Source organism: Taudactylus pleione, unplaced genomic scaffold, assembly GCF_031769625.1.
Source record: "Taudactylus pleione unplaced genomic scaffold, aTauple2 ptg000041l, whole genome shotgun sequence".
Lineage (NCBI taxonomy): Eukaryota > Metazoa > Chordata > Amphibia > Anura > Myobatrachidae > Taudactylus > Taudactylus pleione.
Window position 1 is genome coordinate 55,179,224 of NW_028284443.1, and position 17,032 is coordinate 55,196,255.

General features: G+C 42.1%; 1 protein-coding gene across 1 annotated transcript in view; it reads right to left on the reverse strand.

Moving 5' to 3' along the window:
* Positions 1-1,822: 1,822 nt before the first annotated feature.
* HS6ST3 (heparan sulfate 6-O-sulfotransferase 3) overlaps positions 1,823-17,032 on the reverse strand; it is a 635,413-nt gene continuing 620,203 nt past the window's right edge. The window contains exon 2 of the mRNA XM_088457021.1: positions 1,823-2,994. Within this exon, the coding sequence (XP_088313147.1) occupies positions 2,286-2,994 (709 nt within the window). The 3' untranslated portion in view covers positions 1,823-2,285. The remainder of the gene's footprint in view (positions 2,995-17,032) is intronic.

Genomic DNA, 17,032 nt, shown 5'->3' on the forward strand with positions numbered 1-17,032 from the left:
GTGCAGCAAGGATCTCTGGTCTCCTTCTGTCTCCTCTGCTCTTGCCAGTGTTCTCCATTGATTGCTAGCATGTATTAGCCTTCTTATATGTCCCTTTATATCAGAAACATTTAAAATTAGGGAGAGTACATTTTTTTTCTTTTTATTCCTAATATATCTCTTCCCCCACAATACCTAACACATAACAATCACCACTCACTAATTCCAATATGTCAACTGTGCAGGAAAAAAGCGCAAGCACCACATCAATCACAAAGCTCTATTCGCAAGGTAATTTGCATATATGCAAATTATCTTGCCCACAATGCATCTTGTTTGTTATTGACGCCCTCTTTTCCTATGTTGTTAATATATAGAAATTAATATATATATATTGTCTCCCTATTTCTACAGGCATGTAAATTGAACTACCCCCAGTGTAAGTTTAATACATTTGTATTTTCTTCAGTTTGGGGGAACTGGCTATGATTTTTATAGGTTGTGGCTAACCCCGTGTTGGGAATAAGACATGATCCGTATAGTCTTCATTCTTATGTGGGATAATATAAAAGATTCATGTGAGTTATCATCCCAGTAAATTAATGGTGGAGTGAAGGTATCAGTTGTTAAAAAGCATAATGCTGTATAGATAGCCCAATTTGAATATATGTAAATTATGTTACCCATAATGCATTTTGTTTTTGATTCACTGTTTTTAAGCTTTTCCTGTGTTTTTTTTACATAAAAAAATTTATATATAGTGGTTTGCAATAGAGTAAGTTCTATAAAAGATATATATATATATATATTAAAAATAAAAATTATACTCTCCCTATTTCTTCACGTGTGTGAATTAAACTATCCCCAGTGTGTGTTTTTTTTTTTTTTAGTAGAAGCAGTCATTGGAGGGGGGTGCCAGTCCCTTAGTTTGCCAGGGGCGCTTGGGCGCCTAGATACACCCCTGCTCAAGAATGTTCAAAAAATTCTACCTAAATGTAATTAATGTAGATACTGTATGATAATACACTGCTTCATAGACTATGGTAAATTGATGAAATTAAACTGAATATACTCGGGGCGGGATGCATCAAGTATTTCATTTTGCATGCGATGCATCTCACCACTCATCACATGTATGTCGGCATTAGTTACACCAGTATGTAATAAGAGCTGTCCTTTGTCATGGAGGAACTTTCTGGGTTTATGACACAGAAGTCCTTCTGGCGTCCTTCTGTGCATTTGCAGCGGGGGAGCGGGGAGAGATCCGATTGGATCCCTCTCAGTGAACTTTGTGAAGATTGGTGATGCCATCTGAAGATAACATTGTCCATCGCCTCCAAACACTTGGTGCATATGCTGCTCTGCAGACTGAGCTTTTCTAGGATAGGTAAGTTGGAAGAGCTGATCAGACTGTGGGCGAGAATGAAAGCCTTTGGGTCTCTAGTCACTTCGAAATTTAAACTATGTCTCCACATGCTTTACCATTAGCACAGATGTAATGACTCATCAAAGATTATGCTTTGTATGTAAGCCAATGCTGTTACTATATAATATGAAAAAAAGTCTCCTATTAAGGGGTTTAAAAAAATAAGTAGCATTTGTAAAGGAAAATGTATATACTGCATGACACTTACTGTATCATACCCACTTTTAATTCTAACTATTTTATTTCTCAAATCCTTTGTATTTAGTACAGCTTTGCTTATCCGTGTGATTGCTCATTGAAAATCACCTTTTGTTTTGGATGAGGTCAATTAATTGGACTGGCTGTAATTAAATATTTTTATTATTCATAGATTTTTTTTTTGTAATGAAACACAACATTTGTTTTTCATCTTATCACACCACTTAAAAATTTCTGGAACTGTAGATATTGACAAATGAATAGAGTTTAATCTACTGCAGTAAAGGAAATAAGCAAACAGTTTGAAAAGAGCACAAAAGTCCATTTGACATTTTCACAGTTCCTATGCTGACATTTTATGTCTGGGAAGTTTTAATGGAAGATGACAACAAAGATCATGTCACAAAATTAGGAAATTTCAAGAGATCCGAAGTATAATCATTACATTGTTTGGTGGCACGCCGCAGAACCAAATAAACTGACAGTACTGTAGATACAGTTCATTCAGGAAATGTTTCGCAAAGTCTTTTCCATCTCCTGTCTTATTGACTTCTTTGAAATCACCACATTATTATAATCTTTTATTTTATCCTTTAAAAGTTTAAATGGAAAAGATTTAAAAAATGCTGATAACAAATTCATGTTCATTTCCCCATTATTTTGAATTAAAAAGTTGCAAATATCACCATCTTGCCACCTGACTATTGTAGTCTTCTGTAGTAGAAACTTCTGTTGGTTTTTCTTCCTTGTGAGGTTGATGGGCCTTATGTTCCCTAAGTAGCCTCCTTTCTTCCTTTCTTTTCTCCCTCTTTCTCTGATGCTCTCGTTGTCTCGTGTACTGGAAGCGCTGTAAGAAAAGGTCCTTAGCATATTCATAAAGCTGCATATCTAAATAGTTAAGTTCCTTTATACGTTCACGGGACCATTCATCAATGTCCACATTTGAGGCCCTGGTAGTATTGAACTGTGTGAACGGTGAAATAAATTTAAGATTGAATGTCATCTCAAACAAGTATTGTGTTTTTCTTTGAAACTCAGTCAAGCCATAAAAAGCCATGTTTTTAAGGTTATTCTTGGCACTCTGTAGAAGAATATCATTACGTTCACTTTCATTCATAAATGTCAAGTTGTAACATCCAACTAGGCTAAGGTCTGCAAGCATCCGTACTTGGCGGTTATTAGCCAGGTTGTAGCTACAGTCCATGAATTCCTGTAACGTAACTCCAGACCAGTCATCCCCAAGATAACATGTAGGCAACTCATCGGGAGTTGGACTTCTTCCATCACAGACATGGAGTGAGGCTTTCCACGTAGCTCCCCTCTGGACGTGCTTCCATTCACTCAGATAGCGTGACACTGGGTCCCTCAGCATTGTGATATAGTAGAAGTTCCTGAAAGAGACAATAGATAAATATATTACTACTACCAATCAATACATAAAATACATTCACCCAAGAGTAACACTTGGAAGAGTCTTCCATATCCAAAATGCTTGGGACCAGAAGTATTTTGGATATCTGATTTTTCCATATTTTGAAATATGTGCATACCATAATGAGATATCTTGGTAATGGGACCCAAGCCTAACCACAGAATACTTTTATGTTTCTTTTACACTTTATACAGATTGCCTGAAGTTAATTTTATACAATTCTAGTTAGCAGCCCGTCAAAATGACGGGACATTGTCGCGCCTATGAAAAGTCCTGTTTGAGTGCTGAAATGGGTCCCTTTTTGGTCATTCATGCTCACCAGCTTGGGGGGCAGCGAGTAGAAATGTCAGTGCTGGCCGAAAGGAGCAACAATTGAATTTCTTTGTTGGGCACCATCTAGTGGCCACCAGCACACAACACACTTGAATTCCCCCCCATAGAGGTGAGGAGCAGCATTAGCATTTTTTATATAAAGATTTTTAAGAATTTTCTGCATCAAAGTCTGTGTACATACACGAAATTCATTTATGTTTCATATACATACTGCCTGAAAATAATTTTATACAATAGTTTTAAAAATTTTGTGCATTAAACAAAGTTTGTGTACAATGAACCATCTTAAAGCAAAGGTGTCACTATCTCAGTCACGCTCCAAAAATTCTGTAAGACAATGATCCATTCCTTTGTACTACATGAAGAAGACTAAATTGCAACATACTGTAGTAGCATAACATTAAAAAACATTATAAAAACAACATAGATCAAATTAATGGATGAACAACTGCTAGACATTTTTGTACTCAAAGCCACATACAAGCTGACATTTCACAATTGTATATGCTGGCATTTATAAACATAGCTATTTGGGTAAATTAGATCTAATACTTAATATGGCAAACAACTTAGCAGCAGTTTAGAATGATTGCATATAATATGCACTTTGTAAGCAGAAAATGTAAATGTGTTATTTGTCTGCTAAGTGAAGCCTCTGAATAATATGAAATACATAGAAGAAAAGCTGCAGCGGAATTTGTTGTAAATCGGTTAAGGCAGTAACACAGGCCTTTTCATAGCGGTGTGAGCCTGGCTGTGTCACATTATGGTAAAGCCCCATCTGATTGAGATTATACACAGGGGAAATTACGTGCGGTACTGGTTTTTGGCAAGGTTGCTTGCACAGTCCTCTCTGTGGTTCCTTTCTGCAGCCCTGACACCATGTAAAAGACTTTAAAAGTATGAAATTCTCTTATTGAGACATACTTGGCTGTAGTTGCAGTGTTTAATACTAGCAAATGTATTGATGTTTCACAAAGAATAGTCATTAAGGTGGTTCTTGTATCCAAGGCATATATCAGTTTAGGTGAACTGTGGATGAAATGCTTACTTTCTGTCTGTGATGTGAATGCATGAGTTTGGCATTAACAAGTTTTACGTAGCTTACTGCACATATCAGTTTAGGGCATGACCAGACAATCGGACTGATTCAGAGCTTGGAATAGAGTAATGCTGTGCACACACTGGCTGACATATTGACCGTTCAATTGAACGGCCGATATATCATGTGCACGTCAGCCGGTGTGTACAGATGATATGCCTCTGAATGGGATCAGTATGATTTACCTGCAAATCCCGCAAATCCCTGCAAATCCCGATGCTGGAAGACCGCCAGTGAAGATCCCGATAAGGTAAGTAAATTAACTATTTCTAACCCTCTCCCCCACCTAACCCTCCTTTAGGGGTGCCTAACCCTAACCTCCCCCCCTAGTGCCTAACCCTAACCTCCCCCCTGTAAGTGCCAAAACCTAACCCTCCCCTCCCTGCAGCCTAAACCTAACCACCCCGGGGGGCAGTGGCGGATCCAGGGGGGGCAATTGGAGCGATCGCCCCCCCTAGCACAGTTTGTCCGACCATTATCATCTCTCTCCTCGGCATGATTAAGTTCATAGGAGAGAGATGATAATGGCTGGGCTGTGCTGTGATCGGAGCTCCCGTCTCCCAGTTAGGGGGATGTGTCAGTGACAGGCTGTCACCTGACCCGGGAGCTGGGGAGGAAGCGATCACAGCCGGCTCCTCACACCCTGTGATCAGCTGTGTGGTCTAAATAGACCACACACTGATCACTGCTAAAAAAAACAAACAAAAAAAACAACTTCCCTTTGTCCAGGGACCGAAGATCGGGGCTCTGGTGATGTCCTCCCTCCAGTCAGCTGGTCTCCCGGCTCCTGCACTGTGACCCTGGTCAGCTGCTGCATTAAACAGCTGACCATGTCACAGTGCAGGATGGTGAGAGCAGCTGACCGAAGCCCGGAGGGAGAACATCACCGGAGCAGCGGAGGTAAATGGAAGTAAAGGAGGGAGGGGGGTCTCCACGAGAAGGGGTTGCGGGGGGGTTGCCGCAAGGGGGGGTTGCCGCAAGGGGGGGCGGAATTAATCATTAACTCACCCTCCCTAACACAACAGTCGAGACCCGCCCCTGCGGGGGCGTGCCTAACCCTAACCTCCCCCGGGGGTGCCTGACCCTAACCCCCCCTTCCCCTAGCCTAACCCTAACCCTCCGGCCCCTGCTGCCCAGCTTCCCTTCGTTCAGTATGCCGGGGGTCGGGCTCCCGGCATAGGGATAATGATAGGCGTCGGGATTTCGACACATATCATTAGATCCCTGCCGGGATTTGACAATCGGGAAGCCGGCGGTCGGCATTTCGACGTCGGCTTCCTAACTACATCTCCTCTGAACGACGTACCGCATCGGCTGTGCAGCACAACCGATGGCAGATATATCTGCTCATTGTGCTGTATGTACGGATGGTCAGTTGACCACCACACTACACTTTTACACTACCAACCCAGCATCCACCGCCCACGGGTGAGGGGGATAGCCCTGGGCTATCAGCCTATGCCTGGGTTGCCCTGGAGATGGGGACCTCTTTATTGGGGGTGCCCCAACTCCCCAGGGATCCCGGCCTGGGCTGACTAGCAGTCAGGGGTAATGTGTCAGCTGGGGAACTCGGTGATAGGGTTTCCCTGCCTGTGACATTACCCCCCCCCACTAGAAAGGGTCCGGTGCTGATTGTGGAAATTACAGGGGAACCCTATGCTTATTTCCCCTGTAATTTCAGAGCCAGGATCAGATCAGAGCCTGGTGCTGGTTGCACTAAGTATAGGGGAACTCTATGCAATTTTCCCCCTGTATTTACACAACCAGGACTGGCTATGCAAAGTCCGGGGCTAGTTGTGCTTTTAGGGGGGGATCCCACGTCATTTTTTAATAAAAATTAACACTTAACAAGCATTTTACACTAAGCTACATGCATGCATCTCACTGATGTATGCATGCATCTGTGTCAATCAGACCTGCTCATGCTAATGTTTAAATCATGAAGCAGGTCTATCCATTTGGGGATTTGAAGGTCGATTTTGAGTGGACTTTGGTGTTCAATTTGAACATGTGCATGTAAAATTGAACATCAAATCACTGTTCAAAATCGAACCAAATCGAATTCGATTTAAAAAAAGGCTTCTAAAATCGAATTTTAGTAAATGTGGGATTCGATGAGGGATTTGTACATACGATTTGAGGTGAGCTAAATCGAACATCATATCAAATGTAGAAACGAACTTTGATCAATATACCCCTTAGATTTGGGAATGGAGTGTCCAAACTAAAATCTAAATTGCAGTGTAAAAATAAAGCTGTCCAGTATATGTGGACTACATACGAAAGCAGCCAGTATTTACCCAAAATGCAAGAAGAATAAAAGTATTTACCCCCCTTGCATTGCTACATGGTTTGTTCCAGATACAAAGTTACTTTCTTTTTTTTACTTTGCTCCCACCTCAGAATTATGCCCAATATCAGTAAGTGGAGTCAGTAAAGTTGCATGTAGTTATATCATATGCTGGTGCAAATGTAAATGCATGATTATGAACCACAAAAGTCATTATGGTTTGTTAATAAGGAATTTTTACATTTATGTCATTGTGTAAAATGAAGGCTTGTCAACCATAGCTTCATTATTTTTCTGACTGCAAATGTCAAGCTCACTATTTATATTACATGTGATGTTTAAAGCAACTCTGGGGCAGAGCTATTGTACGGTTTACATAGGATAAAGTCTGGGCCACAAACTAAAACTAATTATATGTTCATTTAAGTGGTGGTACAAGGAGATTGTGGGAAAAGCAATCGGTATGGAAAGAGGTGAAAGGTGTACCTCTCTGTCGCTCTTATCTCTCCTTACATAATGTTTTTCCTACAGGGACCCACATCTTTCCATAACTTCCATCTGCCCCTCCCTCTTCCTGTTTATAATATCTATTATAGCAGTCACCAGGGGAGAGAAGAGAATGCATTTCAGACAAAAGCTGCCCTGTTTGGTTCTCCATTGGTGACAATATATTTACCAGCTCTTCTATGAGTCTGAGTATCAATATAGTTCATTATTATTAGCCCCCACAAGGGGTCTAACCAGATGTAACCAATAAGAGTGGCTTTCTCACGCTCTGACCAATATGAACAAAGGTGCTCTCTATTGATTAGAAGCTGTCGGGGCAGGCAGTTCATGTTGACTCCTTGCTGAGCATGTACCCAGTGGATAATGAGCAAGAAGAAGAGGATTCCCCTTGGATGTAGGTGATATAAAAAAGTGCCAGCATGGTCTTGCAGTCATAGGTATGCTGTCACTTGTAGTTCTACAGGTTCTAGTATACACAAAGATTGTAAATTTGGCGGTAGCAAACCTTAAGCATTCTATTACCCTAACACCTACTGGCAAGTGTTTTTCCCGGAGGGGCAGGGACATCTTTCATTACGTTAGTGCTTAGAGCACTTTTAGGGTGGATGGCTTTTCTTTTTCACTAAAAATATTTGTTTAAACAATTTATTTTACATTACAATGGGTCTTGCTGGTGATCATCATCATCATCAGCTCACATTGTTTCATTAAGCTCCAGCAGCTACAAGAGATATGATTCCCAACAGGTCAATATATCCTTATTCTTATGCTGGGTACACACTGGCCGATATATTGGCCGATCAATTGATCGTGCCCCCGTCGGCCAGTGTGTACAGATGATATGTCTGTGAACAACGTTGTTCACAGACATATCGCATTAGCTGTGCTGCACAGCCAATGAACAGAAATGTCTGCAGACATATCTGTCCATCGGCAAATGTGTATGGGCGATCAGCCGATCGCCCGTACACAGGGGTGTAGAGAGGGGGGGGTGGGGCCACGAGCGGGTACTACTTACCCGGGTCCGGCACAGCTCCCCATCCACAGCAGCCCAGCACACGCTGCTGTGTGCTGGGCTGCACTGGGAGACTGTCCGAGGCTGCTAAAGCAGCCTATGCCAAAGGGGAGGAGCGATCACGCTGATCGCGCCCCCCATTGGCTATGCACCGGGCTGAGGGGCACACAGCGCCCTCCTCCTCAGCGCCGCAAATGTTTGTTTTTTCCCCCCGAAGGGGGCATGGCACGCCTCCCACAATTAGGCCACACCCCCTACCCGCTCCCCGGCCGCCGGGACCCGCTACATCATGCAGATGATGGTCGTTCAGTGTGTATGAAGTAATGACCATCATCTGCAGATATATTTGTCAGGTGTGTACCCACCTTAAGTATGAATGATTCCAGGGACATATCCAGCCCTACTCTCTCCCCTGTCCTGTCTGTCTAAATGGAAGAACAATATGCATTAATTTGCATATGAATGTTGGTGTATATATTACTATTGTTTGCATACACAGTACAGAAATGCATATTTTCTGCAAAACAACCAAATGTAGGTCTCACTTTGCATTAGTCTCAACTTGTCTGGATTTAGAGACATACTATTAGGGGTATTCAATATGGGAGCGAAAACTCAGTTTTTGCGATGTTTTCGCACCTATAACGTCATTATCGCAGGTTTTGCTTTTACACTGTATTTAATTTCAAAGACTTTTTGCAGGTTCGAAAAGTCTTTGAAAAAAAACGGTGATAACTTTTCACCACTGAATAGGTGGTGAAAAAAACTGCAGAATAGGGGCTTGGAGGTGTAGGCTTATGTAAAATAGCCTGTAGTTTTGGGAATGTCCCCTTAAAAAGAAATGTTAAAAAAAAATGTCCTAAAAAAAATCGGGACACCCTTAAAAAACTAAAAAAAAAATTTGGGTTTAAAAAAAAAAAATTAGGTAAAAAAAAAAACAAAGTAAAAAAATTATTTCTGGTGGGGTCCCCAAGTATGGGGCGGGTGTTTTTTTCATTGTGCAAAGTAGCGGCAGGTGCATTTTTGCAGAATTTTTAAAAATTACCTTTAGGGACTTAAAAATATGCTAGTATCCATTTTCATGTACCCCAAATTTGATGAAACCACTTAAAAAAACGAAAAAAAAAAACCTAAGTGCTCTTCTGCATCACTTCTTCAATGTCGGGAAAAAAAACACCTGCATGGCTATTTAAAAAAACAAAAACGGGGGTACCCATAATGATCCCCGAGGTCTGAACATCTTTAGGGGGCTCCTACAATTAATTCCTGAAAATTCAAGTTTTTGTTCGCCGGGTCCCATTTTCGACGATTTCAAATTGAATACGGGGATAAGCAGGAGTGCGTGCGATACTTTTTCGCTGGCAAAACCTCCGATGTGCGGCGAAAATCTTGCTGGCGAGGTTAACGTTTCATATTGAATACCCCTCTATATGTATTACAAATTACCACCCAAAATAAATATTCCTTATAGCCGCATATTTCGCAACATGGAATATTTTTTGGGGGGATATTGTATATAAGAATCCTGCAGTCACCAGGACATGGGCTCTGATAAGAGCACATCCCAGTGGAGAGGAAGAAGTAAAGTTATTGATTACACATTATTTTATTTCTAAGCTTTTACCTGGCTGCGAAACTGCGCATATACAGTATACGGACATCCGTCTGAGCTTCCCAAGCAGCAGGCTAACCTTATATGAATATGAAATGAGCTACTGCAGCCAAGTTCTAAAACAGTAACCTTTTAGAAAACCATTTGGAAGGCTCCTGAAGCGGCTGGCAATTGAAAAGCATTAGATACAGTATCTCATCATTTCTATCGTGCATTTTCTATACTGCGCACAAGCATCAAAATGCATGCACATAGAAACGTATTTATTTTGATGTGTATCTTCTTCTTACGCAAGCATATGCCCAATACAGTTTGGCTTTGTTCTTGTAACTGTAACACCAGCAACACAGACGGTGTAATGGTAAGCATTACTGCCTCACAGCCCTGAGGTTCTGGGTTCAATTCTCACTACAGTCCTAACAGTGTGAAGTTAGTATACTCTCCTGGTGTTAGCATGGGTTTCCTCTGGGAACTCCGGTTTCCTCCAACACTCCAAAAATATAAAGGTAGGTTAATTAGCTCCCAACAAAAATTAAACCTAGTGTGTATGTGTGAGCATATGGTAGGGTATATAGATTGTAAGCTCCACTGGGGCAAGGACTGATGTGAATGACTGAAATATTCTCTGTAAAGGCGCTGTGGAGTATGTATGCACTCTATAAATAACTGGTAATAAATAGATTAGGTAAGGGTGCATACACTGATATGTACGGAAGTACATACTTTGTACAAGGTGTATTTCTCTTGCGGGTGGTGTACGGCTGATGCAATAATACACCTTGGTGATCTAGCCCTTCTAATTGGCTGTTTGCATAACTATAGAACCCTCCAGCTGATAGTCCTTAAATTATTAGCATCACTACTGAATCTTATGCTGGGCATACACTCTACAATTACAATTATCTGTCCAATCTGTCTGGTGGGAAGGAAAATCTGGTCCGTTTTCTAGTGTTTGGGAGCAAATTTCTATTGTTATTTGCTCCCATACATTACCAGATTTTCATTCCAACCAGCCAGATATCTGACAGATAATTGTATAGTGTATGCCCAGCATATGCTCTTTTATGGAAAATTAAAGATGTTTGTATTTAATTAGCATTTTTGTTTGTATTGAAAGTGTGACGTTCACATTTATTAATAACTATCCTGACAATATTTTGTCATGTGTGGGATCGCTACTTATTAACCAGTGTTAGTTCTGCTGGTAAGAATGCACCAATCACTGTGATTGAGGCTACACTGATTGAGAAGCACCAACATCATTCTCAGGGCCTTGGACAGGACTCACACATTGTTGATTACAGAGAATGACAAGTGTAAAGTAAGATACATTTTTCTTATACCTTTAGATGTTTCTGTATATCACACAGTAGGTTTTTGTTCTTGTTATTTATCAAGTATTTGCTTGCATCTGGACCCACCTAGCATGATGATGATATGTAACTAAATTATGCAAATTGAGTAATTGTAAACATAGATACATATGGTATGTATTAGAAGAACACTGGTTCTCAAACTCGGTCCTCAGGATCCCAAATAGGTCACATTTTCCAGGTCACCCAGCAGGTGCACAGGTGTATTCAGTACTCTCTGAAACATTTTAAAAGATCCACAGGTGGAGCTAATTATTTCACATGCGATTCTGTGAGGAGACATGGAAAACATGCACTGTTTTGGGTCCTGAGGACCGAGTTTGAGAACCTGTGCATTAGAAAGAAAAGCACACAAGAAAAAGCATACAGTACTTGTGTTCAAATATAGTCACACACATCTTGCAAAGTGAACAGAAAAAAGGCATACTGTGTCTATGTACGAGTACTTTGGATAGAAGTTTTGGATGTGCAAGTGTTAGGTGTATAGGTGCGTATCCATTTGCCGATAGAGGAACGACAGTACGATTACAACATTGTAAACGTACAGTCGTTCCTCATCCTGTATAGTGCCTACACTGAACAATATGTTGTTCAGTGCAGGCACCCTTCCTCACCCCCGAACATGCACAATCTGTCATTATCAGCAGGTTGGCCTGCATGTTCAAGCAATGATTGATGTAGAAAACGACCAGCAGGAGCGCACATCGCTGGTCGTTTTCAACATTTTAATTCACAATTTGTGAATGATTAATGAGCGATTGAACGATAACGATGTCGTTATCGTTCAATCGCTCATTTTAATCGGCAAGTGGATAAGCACCTTAAGTGTTAGCACTCATGGCCTGATTCAAAAGCAATCGCAGCTGTGAAATATGCTAATGCTTGCCAAAGCTCAGCGGCATAAAGACGTCCACTACTGCTCTCTCATATCCATCCAATCCCGCTAGTCTGTGTAAACATTGGTACCATCAGCGCACATCGGGCAGTCATGAAGCATTTACAAGTGTGACCAGCTGCAGACACTTCAAGTCTCCTTTTACGCAGAGAGCTCTCATGCTGCGTATGCAATTGCAGTAGCTAATTTATGCACTCCAATGAAATGGCATTTTAAGTGACACCCACGCCTGCATTTTTCTGACCACTCCCCCATCACCACCCCCAAACGCTGACAGCCTGTCACTCACTTCGCGATGGATTGCTCTGTGCTTCCATAATAGCAAAGCAATAGCTATGCACGTATGGTGAGGCTTAGATGTATGCGCGATGCCAAACAATTGTTTGATGTGTGTTTGTAATCGCAATTGCATTCACTACTGAATCAGGCCCTCAGTGCAGAATTGCCATTTCCCTATTTGCACCACCTAATAAGGTCATAATTTAAATATTATTATGTTGTGTACAAATATTGTAATACTATCAGATATTGTGGGATGTGGTCATAATACCGACCGCGGGGATTCCACCGCTCAGAATGCCTGCATCGGAATCCCGACACCTGTAGAATCCCGGCACCGGCATCCCGACCGCCAGCATCCTGAAGATAAGTAACAGAGTTAGGGGGAGGGTTAGGGGTTAAGGTTAGGCACTATGGGGAGGGTTAGGGTTAGGCACTAAGTGGGGAGGGTTAGGTTTAGGGTGCGAGGAGTGGGAGGTTAGGTCTAGGTATCGGGGAGGGAGGGTTAGGGGTAGGGAGAGGGGGAGGGTTAGGGTTAGGCACTAAGTTGGGAGGGTTAGGGGTGGGATGAGGGGGAGGGTTAGGATACCGACCAACAGCTGTCGGTATACTAACGCTGTCGGGGTGCTGGCGTCGGGATTCTGAGTGCCGACATCCCGTACCCAACCTGATATTGTTACAGTATTCACCATATTTCCTTATCATTTACAGTATCTAAAGCTGGGTACACACTACACAATGTACACAATGTATTATACGATATATTGTTCCAAAGCTCATCGCAACAATATATCGTTCCCATTGTATAGTGTGACCACTGATCCGCCTTTATCGCATTGTCCCATCTGCTGATCTGCTCGGCAGATGGGATGATGCAAAGAACAGAGCGGTGCTGTTACATGCAGCAACAACACATTTCTTAATTGTACATCAGTATGTACGGCGTGCACAATGTATCATTACATTGAATCACACTGTTGCTATTACATTTGGCCCAATGTATTTCTGTGTCTGGCTGAGCTTGTGTTTGTGCTTAGAGAAAAGAGTAGCTACAGCTTTGAAACCAGAACAGAGCAAGGTATCCCTATAAAGACCCATTAGGGATAATTCCCACCGCCCCTCAATGGAGCAAAAGGAAATGCACAGATATGTATTAATAAATCAATATGTACAACATAGGTGAAGCGGACTCCAGTAGTAAGGGAAACATTACAGCCTGAGCCAGGCCTATGCAGGAACTCACAGGACCAGTGTTGTAATGAGGTAACCATTACGGACACTATACAAGTGTCACCATGCACCAGCAGCAAAAGGGAGTGGTGTGAGCCCCTGTACAATGGATTCGTGGGGACAGAGCATGAACTATCAGCTTGCTGGCAGCAGGTACAGTAGGAGCAGCTGCAGCATAAGGAGAAGGGGAGTGACATTTGAATGGCTCTTTCCCTTGGTTCCTGAGGTGGGGGATCTGTGTCTGGGCAGAGCTCCTGTTGTGACTGGCAGAACTGTTCCAGAGAAGTAGTGATGGCAGAACCGTAGACCGGACCAGAGGGAGTGACAGGTTGTGGGCGGAGGAGACAGATCAGGCTTGTGCAGGATTCATCCAGAGATGTTGTTCACAGACATATAGAGGTACACACCCACCGACGTGTTCAAGATATATTAACCAAAATATTGCCCAGTGTGTACCCAACTTAACAGTGCTGTGAACTGAGCCCTGGAAACAGACCAGAGGTATTGAGCTTTACAGTGTATCAGCAAGCACACCCCAGTTATCTCCCCTTGTCTGCTAATAGGCCACTCGCCTCACCACAACAGCCCTAGCACCCTTTAAGCAAGTAGCAGAGAAGAGGGTGCGGCAGTTAAACTGTAGTCCTGGTGCCAGCCCCACTATATACCACAATAGACTAAGCCATTTAGAAAGACTGCGCTCTGCTGTATTATCAGTAGCGTAGCAAGGAAAAGAAATAAAGATTGTTACTCCCTGATATAAATTCTATGCCTGATTTACTACAGCCATAAGTTTTAATCCCACTGTACTCTGTACCCTTATGGAGTGCTAAATGGAGTAGCCTTAGGGACAGTGTATTTTGACAGCCAGTCATCAAACACAACTGACTTATTTCAAGAGAAAGAGTTAATTAGTACTGTACGGCTACTTGTTGTTTGGAGCCCGGATGTTGCAACACTGTAGTCAATAATTTAATTGCTGCATTGGAACTTAACAAATGGTACAGATTCCCAAGTGAAAGATTCTCTATACTGGTTAAAATTTTATTATTTTTGTAAAGAGTGACAGAAGTTCTTCCATAGAACTGAAAGGTAGGTCTTATTAATATAGTGGCAGACGGACAGCTACCCATGCAAGAATTACTGCAATAAATCACCAGAGAAACTTGTGCATCAGTGAGAATGACCTAGAGCAGTGGTCTCCAACCTGTAGCTCGCAGTCTTAATTTTAGTAGCTCACCTAGCTGCTGTACTGACGAGTCAACTAGGATGAAGTGACCTCTGACGTGTGCTCCCCCGTGGCATTGATGCCATAGGTGGAGCCACAGGGAAGCACATCAGGTGATTGCCGTAGCCTCCACAGCAATCACCTGACGTGCTTCCCTGAGGTTCCACCCACGGTGTCTACGCTAGGGCAGAGTGAGCGGCTCCCATCCAGCCCTGCCAGAAAATCACACAGCAGCCCTGCCTATATCTTTTGCTCTTCTAATGCACATACCTCCTTGGAGCCGGTAATTAACAGTGAAATGTGCCTGTGCTTAAATTTTATTTACAAACTACAACAATATCACTGTAATAATTAAAGGTATTGTTTTCTATGAAACATTTTTCTTCATTTTCATTAAATGACCTTCAATTGTTCGGTTATTAGCGAGTTTTTCTTTTCTACAATTTTAGTAGCTCTTCAGGAGATTTAATTTTTCTAAAGTAGCTCACACCTCAATGAAGGTTGGCGACCACTGACCTAGAGGGACTTTTTATACAATCAGGGTTTATACTGCAGTATAAGGAATAGATACAGGGATTTAGGACCTCATTCAGAGTCGGTCGTAAGTGGCCGCTCGGTCGAACGCCTAACGATCGAGAATAAGAAAAAAAAACAATCGCACGGCCGGTCGATCGCAACCAAAGTGATGCCCACACATGAACAAAGCACCTCCTCTAGCTAACGAGTGATAGCAGTTAGCGATCGAGTCAGTCGTTGTCAGTCGTTGTATGTTAATTTTCTTCTGCTGGTTGCTGCCGCTTGTATTGTGTGCAAATTACACCAAAAATTTACAAAATACGCATAGAATAAGCCATCCCCATGAAATGTATTTATTCTTATTATTCGCTAATGCAAATGCAACTGAATCAATTACAAGTCAATTAGCAGTGTTATCAGCAACAACGAACGATTATTAGCGGCTTGCATTGTGTGGCAAAAAATAGAAACATCAGACATAACATCAGTCACATTCGATAGTCTCGATTGTACTCTGGGGCTTGAGAGAGCACGTACCCAACCTCAAGCTGTATGATCAGCCTGGCCTCTAACCTGCTTGCAGAGTGACATTTTACTACTTCCGGCCTTCTATGTCGGTCATAGCAGGAAATTTATCTACACCCCTGAAACGCCCTGAAAACAGTGAGGAACGCCTGCGTTTTTAGACCACCACCCCCGTCAACACCCACAACCGGCCTTTCATGTCAATCAACTCTCGGAAGCCACTTCCTGCTCGTAAGCCGTACGATCGACAGCATTTTGGATCGCAAGGTCTCGTACGCACATGCGCACAACTAACCGTACACATGCGTGGTTTGGAAACATCGGATGCATACGACCGAGCGGACGCTTATGACCGACTCTGAATGAGGTCCTTAGAGAGTAGGAAGTAAAAGATTGAATAGACTATTCACCTATCACATTCCGATTACATGGACATGTGAAAATACCATTATCTTAACAGTAGCAGTACAATACAATGCAACTTGTTAGGGTTTGGTTAAGATGTGGAACTACCAGATCAGGAGAGGAAAACATAATAACGGGTTGGAAAATATTTGCAGAGAGGTGGAAAGTTGTTGAAGTGTAATAGAACTCAGATATCTGTGGGTATGAGCAGGATGGGAAGAGTTAGAGCTTAGGGCACCTATTTACTAAAGTAAATTTGCAGGTATTTCGGGGCTATAGCTGCAAATGTAAAATATATCCCCTGAATTAATCTAGGGAGGGGGGGGGGGCACAGCAGATATATCTGAGACATCTGCTGCAGTCCCCACTTTTAGAACACAAAAAGAAGTACAGTAAGACTAAAGATACTTTTTGCTAACTTTGTAGTGTTAGTAATCGGTATAGTACATGGTAAACTATTCCACAATCATACTACAGACAGCAGTTACCAGAGAGAAATCTCCCATGACAGTGTCATACATTGATAAACCAGTCTTTTTAAACTCTAAACTGAAGTATGGATGCAATAACTAAGAGAAATAAGGCATAACATAGTTTCTCCCAACCTGGGCAAAGTAAGAGCATGGATATTGATTTATATCAGGCTGTAGTGTTCTTTAATTCTTTTTCTGCTTAGCTCTAATGGTAAAG